We start from the raw sequence: 9,384 nt of genomic DNA on the forward strand, positions 1-9,384 counted from the left end.
AATGAGATCTTAGGGTTACAGGCAGTGAACAAAGACATTGCAATTTGGAAAGAAGGCTTCAGAGCAGTACTTTTCTCTTTTTATCCAAGTATTTTTATTGAGTGAGGTTGAGACAGAGAAGGTCTTGGGATAAAAGAAAATAATTGTAACAATGTAACGGATATCGGGTACTGTAATGTCACTTAAAATAATTCAGTGGCAATTTTTGCTAATACATAACACCCAAAACCCCAAGTGAGACTCCATTTCTCAGCAAAGTTAGGCTTCAGAAGCCAATTCAGATTTTACATGGATGCAAATGTGAAGGGGTACTTTTAGAGGTACTCCACTGCTGCACAGCTGAGTTGATATCAGAATCGACTATGGCTTCAGCTCGAAGCTCTCCTTGTAACTAAGGACAGCAGCATGTGACTTTTGATCAGGATAATTTAGCTGTAATATGTTAAAGAGCTTGCAATTCTTTTCAATAGTTAAGTACATTTGTTTAATATCTGATTTTTCTTTATGATATAAAAGGACTCCAAGAGGTTTGGTTTGGTTTTCAAATCCAAATATTGCTTAAAATAAGTATTAAAATGTTTTTCTACAGTATTATGAACCTAAATAAAATAACATTTGGCCAGGATAAAGAAAAAGAATACAATATGAATTCCTAATCAAATTAAACTGAAAAGGCTATCTGCATTGTTCCGTATGAGACAAATTAAAAACTGCATAATGGTGTTCTGAATTCCCCAGAATTGTAGTATTCTGCTAGGCTTTCTAGCTGCGAGAAAACACTTAGTCCTGAATCATGTAGTATTCTTTTCAGGGGGAATTAGATCAGGTCCTTTGTGACCAGTTCTCCTTATTTACACTCTCATACATGCTTTAGCTTTAATGCACTTCATGATTAAAGGAGAATCAGAAATTCAGCCCAGTCTTCCTTAAATTCTTGCTAGACTTTATGGTAACTTAATCCCTTATTTTTTGTTCAGTTACCTAATACAAAGGATGATTTCATTGTCATTAAAGATTACCTCTGTTCTTCCTGTTTTTATATTCTTCTCACTGTTACGTTTTTTCTCATGGAAGTCTCCTTTCTAGTTGTAATGAACACTCAACACTTCATTGAGAAAAATTAGGAGTTAAACATTTTCTATTTTCCTAATCAAGACCCTGTCATTACCATCACTGAAAGGCAGAAAAACTGGTGAAGAATGACAGAATTACATGGAAGGTAAAAAGGACACTGCTGAATTGATTTTGTGATCGCAGTCACTTACAATACTACACTGAATGCTGGCATGGCAATCTAATTGCATACTAAAGCCTGTTGTGTAAATGCAGTTACTAGTTGCATTACATAATGCTGACGCTCAATTGCTTCAGTCACAATTGAGCAAAACATGAATAGAAATTTGGAGAAGTCTCTGTTATTGTGGAATAATTGATACAAGTCATCAGTATGGCAGTGTTCAATTTAATTTGATAATTCTGAAACAGAAAGCCACAGGGATTCAAGTCTCGAAGTCAAAGTAGCTTAGAAAAAAAATCACGTTTTGCCAGTGGAGAAAACAAAAGGCTGAATTTTTGTTCTATCACTTTTGACAGTATCCTTTTAAAGGGAAGACTAAATTAAATCATAAAGGCCAAATTCTCTTCTCATTCACATCACAGTAGATCCAGAATAGTCCCAGGAACTTTCATATTAATTTCCATTAAATTGCATCTGCAATATCATAGAGAAAGGCTGATTCCTCTTTGGGTCTCAGGCAAGCTACTTTCAGAGAACAGGTATGACAAGAGTAGGACATATTTGAGAGCTCAGAACAATATTTGAATTAAGAATGTGCTCAGCAGACACACTTGATTTCTTCCCATATCACAGATTTCTTATTCTGAAATCTGTATTTCACATAAATGGAGGAGAACAGGTCAGGGAAAATTGATCTGAAGGCTAAATAAAATTTCTCATGCAGTGACCTGCTTGAGGAACAGAAGAAAGGGGAAGAAGGAAGGCTGAGATTGGTGCAATTCAAAGAGCAAAGACATTAAGTGACAGCCCCAAAAAAGTGTCAAAGGTCTTCCAACAGGAGGTATGCCATTCACATCCATCCCACCCTCTGGTGACACCATCTCCCTAGCTGTTTCTACTTGGTTCACACTGTTTCTGTACTTGTTGAAATGGTTCCCACTGTTTCACTGTTATTACTGTTACTATTTTACCTATCCACACTTGTCTCTGCCAGTCTGTTATTCATAATTGCTAGGGCTCCAACCCCACCAGAGAATCCATTTTGCTTTGAATTAGAGCTCATTTGCCTCGGATAGCCATTAGCAGTTTCCGACAGCTGTTTCTGCATGATGGCCAGTGAGACTTTATTGGAGGCCAGGAAGTCTTTCATGGAGATCATCTCGCCTGACAGCCGGCGTCCGTCTGTGTCGCTCTCGTTGACAACATCAGTCTCGATGGAGATGTTCCTCCGGCTGCGCACATTTCCTGGCATTACCACGTTCCTTCGTGAGCGAAATAATTTTCTTTGGCATTTGTGGCAGCACCTGCAGTCCAACTTCTTTAATATCCAGTTTATGGACTGTTTGATGACAATAGAGATCACATTAAATAAGGAATAGATGCAGCACACCCCCATGAGTATGAAGACAAAATTGCCAAAGCGGTAAAGGCCTTGGCTCTCATACTTGATGTTCTGGCTACTGACCAGATCACCGAAACCAATGGTGCTGAAGGCCACGAAGCAGAAGTAAAGTGAGTCAAAGTAACTCCACCCTTCAATTGGTGTGTACATTGCAGAGGCACAGCAGGAAATGATGAGTGATGCTACACATAAAATCAGCATGACATAGTACACGGAGGGCTTCCAGCCCGCCAAGCTGTCCACCTCAGAGGTCCCTGAGCCCCACCGGCTGTTGTGAGGGAGGGCACCTTTCCTCCTCAGCTGTCTTTCATGGCAGGACTTCATGATGTAGGCTATGACAGTGATCAAGCGCTCCAGGAACAGGTTAAAGAACAAAATGGTCCCTGCACATCCTATAAGGCCGTAAAAGATCAGAAAAATTTTGCCTCCAACGGTGGCTGGGGTGGTCATGCCAAACCCTGGAAGACAAAACAGAACAGTTGAAAAAAATAAACCTGTAGTTTTCGTGTTGGCAGTTTCGTCACATGCAAGACTGATGAACTGGCAGCAAATCCCTGTGGTACAGCTCAGGCCTGGGAAAAAAACAGACACTGTCCCCAGCTGCTGCCCACTTGTGCTTGGCCATGTCCCAGCAATAAGGGGAAGGAAACTAACGCCAGCATTTCCTCCAGAATCAGAATGAAACAAAAAGCAGAAGACAACACACTGGAAAGAAGAGTTCAGTGTAGGTCTGAATTTTGGCCTGGTTACTAGGCTCACTCCATCCCTCTTTGTGCCTTGGATCACTTCCAGGCTTCGGGGTTATTATGCCCACTTCCTTCTCTCTGATGCTGTTTTGCACCATGGGGTCTGACTCAAGGGTGGCTCTTGCCTTGCAGGGGTCTGTCCCCACCACATCTTTGTGATGCAAGGTGAAATATTTCTGAGCCTGACTTAGGTCCCTGCTGTAAGTGTGGGTGGCACATCACCCAGCACCCAGTGATGGACCCCGGTGTCTGTCACCCATTATCAGCCCTTTTTAAAATCATCAGTACTGAAGCTTTCTTATTTCTCTGTGTCCCACTACACAGCTCAAGTCTGTAGGTGAGTCCTAATGAAAGTCTCCTCTGGTCTTATTCCCTGTCATGGGATTTCTCAGGACAGACGTGCTTCAGTCTTCTCTCAAATCCCTCCCTTACTAAAGCCTACAAATAGTAATTTTGTTTTGGTTAAAACTTTTGATAAGACAATCTTGCTTTAATAAGATATTACTAAAGAATAAAAAGCATATCCAGAGGAATTTGGAGCAATACTCATGATAAATAACTTTACTGCTCTTTTATTAGGACTAATAAGGGATTACATAACTGATCAATTAAGCCAAAACAATCTTGCTGGAAGAAAAGAAAAATCATGTTGGACAAGAGATAGTTATTTGCTTCCCTCTCTTTGTAATTGTGAGATGCAAATTATGAAGTAAAGACATTAGCTCTAGGAAATAAAGGAAATCATATTCAGTCTGATAAGCTTGTGCTTGGAAGACAGACAACTGCAGCGCGAAGAGACCATGCTTCCAACAGTGCTGAACTGCACTCATCTTCCCTTCACTGGCAACCTGCTACCAGCACAGATTCCTCTCTAACACTGGTCCTGCCTCACATGGTTAAGTGACAGCCTCTGCCTTCACCCCTGCGTACAACCCCCTCTGAACAACAGCCCCAGACAGCCCCAGACATGGGCTCTTGAGAATTGCTGCATCTCAGCCTGCATCCACAGCTAAACCACAGCGTTCAGAGGAGCTGCTGGACACCAGTCTCCTCATCAAACTTCTGTGCTAGAAAGAGCTGGACTGCAGCTCTGTGTTGTGGGGAACAGCATGGCAAGACACAAACCACACAGAATCATAGAATCATAGAATAATTAGGGTTGGAAAGGACCTTAAGATCATCTAGTTCCAACTCCCCTGCCGTGAGCAGGGACACCACACACTAAATTATGTCACCCAAGGCTCTGTCCAACCTGGCCTTGAACACCTACAGGGTTGGAGCATTCACAGCTTCCTTGGGCGACCTATTCCAGTGCCTCACCATCCTTACTGTGAAGAACTTCTTCCTGATATCTAACCTAAACTTCCCCTGTTTAAGTTTAAAGCCATTACCCCTTGTCCTACCACTGCAGTCCCTAATGAAGAGTCCCTCCCCAACATCCTTATAGGCCCCCTTCAGATATTGGAAGGCTGCTATGAGGTCTCCACGCAGCCTTCTCTTCTCCAGGCTGAACAGCCCCAACTTTCTCAGCCTATCTTCATACAGAAGGTGCTCCAGTCCTCTTATCATCCTCATGGCTCTCCTCTGGGCTTGGTCCAACAGCTCCATGTCCTGTTTATGTTGAGGACATAGACAAAATGTTCTTTGTGACAGGACCCTTTTGCTGTTGTTCCCCTTGGCACACAAGTATTTCCACTCGTTTTCTACCTTCTCCTTCTGCTCCATGACCTGATCCCAGTTTTGATGCTTATTTTCTGTGCAGGATGGCAAGCCATGACCTCCACCCTATGCACAGACACGTAAAGACCAACAGACAAGAGGAACCCCTCTCCAGCTGGTGGGATCTGCGGGAGGATATGGGGGCTGACCCATCCCTGGACCACCCTGTTCATTGAAGAAGAGAAGTGGGTACTGGGCAGAGATGGACAGTGGGGAGCCTCTGGCATAGGGCAAACAGTGTCAGGGACTGGCATGTATCTCTTATAGCACAGGGGAAATGCCCTGGCAAGAGAAATGCAGCCAAGGGTCACGCCTCCCATATAACATTACACCTTGGCATTGCTTCCTACAGGCCCCTCTGGGGATCCTGCTGCTGGCTTCATGGCCAGAGCCTGAGCTCCTCAGTTTCATTTGTTTAGTCAGCTGAATTTTGTCTCTGAGCTCAGTTTTGTGTCAGTAAAAACCCCAGTTTACAAAGGCAACCAAACAGGCATGACAGGAAATGCATGGTGAACTATAAACCCAAAAGATGCAGAACATTGATCGAGAGAGGCACCGAGCCTCTGAGTGTGACTGTTTCTTGTCAGCTCCTCCTCTTCAGAAGAGGCATTCTTTTTACCTCCTGGAGTAAACGTAATTTTGTGTTCATTTTCCTATTTATAAATCTCAGCATGTAGCAGTCAATACTAACATTTCCACAGAAGCACTGAAATGGAAAACCTGAAAGCAGTATAAAGATATTAATTCAACAAATATTTTCCTTTAAAGATGATTTATCAAAATTGAGCTATCAGCTTTTAGTCCCAGAAATAATTTCAATTCTTAAAGTGCCTTTTATTTCCATGTATTGGGTCACACTATGCCTGGTTTAACTTTGACCATCACTGTGTTACACCTGGGATTATTCTGGGGTACTGTATTATAGACTAAGACTTGTTTGTCAGTAAGTACATACTTTTCCAGATGGACTCCTGGGGTGTTTGAAATATTCATAAATCCAAATAAATTTGGTGAATTGTTTCAGCCAAGAAATGAAGGAGGGCAAAATTGTAAAAGGCTGAAACAGTTGAAATGAAATTAAATCTTTCTTTTGGCATTTTTATGACAAAACTTTTCATTTCAAAATATCAATCACTTTTTGGTTTAAAAAAAATCAGTTTGAATACAAAGAATGCAAAAAATTAATTGAAAAGTCAGAGTTTTAAAAGCTTCACTATCTTGAAGTGGAATGCAGTATTTCACTAATGGTCAAATTATTTCTTTAGAGGCTTTGATGAATAGGTTTGTGAAGAAGCTTTTTGGATGTTCAGGTACACTGCTATTTTTGTGAGAGCTGACTTCCCACTGCAAAAGTTGTATCACCTTTTTGATTGTCCTGACTAATTATATTCTTGTTTACACTTTCCTAATGTGCCTCTATGGAAGACAGACTTACTGGCCTATGGCTTCCAGGAACATCTTTACAGCTTTTTCTACATATTGTTGCTACATTTGCTATCTTTTCTTCTCCCTGCACCAAAACTGACTTTAGGTTACAAAGCACACTTAGTTAAGCAGCAGTTTCATTTTGAGTTCTTTTATAAGTAAGTCTTGCATGAAAAAACAGTCCTGACAGTTTGAAAGAGATTATCCAAATATGAGAAATAGAGGTGAAACCAACAGTCAAATATATAGAAGGCAAATGACTTAGTGAGCAATTAGAACAGCAGTCTGATCCATAAAGCGTAACAGTGAAAGAGCAAGAAGTTAATTTGCAGACTGGGAAGCAAATACTAAATGAAATTATGAAATAATTTACAGGAGGAAATAAAAGCAGTGGCTGACACGTGGAGATTATTTGAAAATACAAAATTCCTTCTTGTGTGAAGAAATAAAACCAGGAAACAACTGCAGGGGAAAATGTTATTGAGTTTTCTTATGGTATGAGAGAAACCTGATGAAATTTAGTGAACTTTATTTTACAAGTTGGGTGACATTTCTTGAAAAAGAGTTCTCTCAAGTAGAAATTGAGATTATAATTAATCAAGTGGGAATCAGATCTTTCTGAGTCAGCAAAATCAAGTGTTTTTAAGGAACCGAAAAGTGTTTCAGTTGATTTCTTAGATACATTTGCAGATATGGCACTATACTAGCACAATTGATAGATATGCACGACAAATCCTAACTTTACCAGCCCAGCAATGAAGAACGCCTTCTCAGTAAAAATTTCAAATTTCTACTCTGAAATCAGTAAGATACTGATTTGCCTGTGTCCCGTGATCCACTGACTACTATCAACTGGTGTTACCTTTCCTAATACTCAGCTGAACTGAGCAACCTCATTCCTTGTAGCTTCAATTTTCCTTTAACTATCATGGTCTGATTTTTTTCATATACTGCTTAAGCAAGAATTCATATTTGTTTGCTGAATATTCATAATAATTCTGAATTTCTCAGTAGTGGAGCTACAGACGTTGGAAGGAATTTAAACTCCAAATAGAGTCAGTAGAAGTTTTCTAAAGCACTGCATACCTCCTACACAAAACAATTTTTTATGTTTTGCCTTGGCAGCAAAACTTACACTGTGAAGTTTGTTACTGCAAAGTGCTCTAAAATCCCGATCCGGATCCACATTCCAGGAGGATACAGGTTACTTTTACAAAAGAGAAATTAAAAGTGCAAACACATCAATAGTATAATATAATCATGCTTCATGATTCCTGAAGCAAGTGCTGGGTATAACCAAAGAAAAGCAAGCAGCTGTAATTCTTATCAATAGTCAGTTTGATAAGAATGACTGAGGTCCAACAGGAAGTTCTAAAGCAGAATCCTCTGTCAGAATATAAGTATTAAATAACATTAAGTAAGTAATTTATCTCGATCTAACAGGAACATGGTTATATGGAAAGCTAACGAGAGGAAACAGGCATCAATTTTCTATGATTAATCAACTCTACATGAAATCCTAGGTTCTCTATTTTCTCTCCTTGATACCTTGATTTATCAGCCTCTGAAAATCTGTAAAAGCTGAATCAAAACAAGCACCAGGCTCCAAAAGCCAGACCCCCAGGAAAACAAGGCTGTGCAGCAGTCGCACAGAGATGTTCTTGTTCTGCCTGGGTCCCCCAGACCCCTCACATTCCATTCCCCAGACAGAGCCAAGAACAGCCCAGGGGTCTCGGGCCACTCACCTCCTGGCATGTCGCGCACACAACACACATCCTCAGGGAATCCAGCCGCCTACTCCAGCCTAATATTAGGTCATTTCATCTTTTCTTTTGTAAACTACTCCAGTGCTCCCAATTGCGGTGAGCATTTCAAGTAATTCAGATTAATGCTGGATCATTACTTACACTCATCTCCCTCTGCCTGTTGACACATGGTTTGGCATGTGCTTTAATTCTGCATGTCCTGACATTCACAGGTTACATTAATTAAACCTTCAGTTTTCATTTCCTGGTACGCTTGACACCATGAAAGAGTATGAGAAACAGTTCATCAATCCTACTCCCTCCTGAATGAAGCCTGGAGCACCAAACATAACGTGTGTGTAGGAAGTCTAGGACAGACATATAGATTTTACAGTTAATTTTGGATCATGATACTGGGTCTTTCTACTGTTCTGCAAAATACATCCCTTTTCTGAGAGGTTTCATTTCCCTTTGAATGTGTGCAGCTCACTGCTCCTTGCCTTTCCCACAAAGAGGAAGTGGGCAGCAAAGGGGGTAACACTGTAGCAACGATAATAAATCATTGTCATGTTAGAAATATAAATATCATCATGAAACAGCTCTCCAGTTTAGCCTACGGGTCAGAGCTCTTTGTGATGTTGTGTCTGTATTCCTAATGCATTTTCTGTTTATTTGATTAATTCTTTTCCTTGTTTTTGCTCTACCAGCTCTACTTCAGTCATGATTCACTGGGGAAATGATGAATTTCACCAGTGGAACGGTCACCGGCAAATGATTGAGGATCATGCCAGGTGTGAACCAAGCTAAACAGGACCAAGACTTTGAACTACAGTGAAAGATTATCAAGACAATGGTCATTAGGAAAAAGAAATATAGATCATCTTAGATACCTGCAAAGATGCTGACCTGTCTTCTCTCAGACACATTCTGCACTGAACTATGAATGTAAGGGTATTTTGTGTTTCTAACGAGAGGCAGAAGAAACAACTCCAACAGACTTCAAAGTACAACTCTAAGTAGTTCAAAGATTTTACTGAGAAAATGTCCTGTACAGACACTAATAATTTGGCAAAATCCACTTCTGCCATAATAGCCTACTCAGGTGCTCTC

The 9,384-nt window shown here is 40.6% G+C and overlaps 1 protein-coding gene across 1 annotated transcript; it reads right to left on the minus strand.

Annotated features, from left to right (window-relative positions):
- Positions 1-2,204: 2,204 nt before the first annotated feature.
- On the minus strand, positions 2,205-8,284 carry KCNK13 (potassium channel, subfamily K, member 13). The gene is made up of 2 exons (XM_010012139.1): positions 8,275-8,284; positions 2,205-3,211 (listed from the first exon to the last, which is right to left on the minus strand). The coding sequence occupies exons 1-2, from the start codon at positions 8,282-8,284 to the stop codon at positions 2,205-2,207; spliced, it is 1,017 nt and encodes a 338-aa protein (XP_010010441.1).
- Between the last annotated feature and the right edge of the window lie 1,100 nt (positions 8,285-9,384).

This window comes from Nestor notabilis, unplaced genomic scaffold, assembly GCF_000696875.1.
Source record: "Nestor notabilis isolate BGI_N333 unplaced genomic scaffold, ASM69687v1 scaffold16153, whole genome shotgun sequence".
NCBI classification, from domain to species: Eukaryota; Metazoa; Chordata; class Aves; order Psittaciformes; family Psittacidae; genus Nestor; species Nestor notabilis.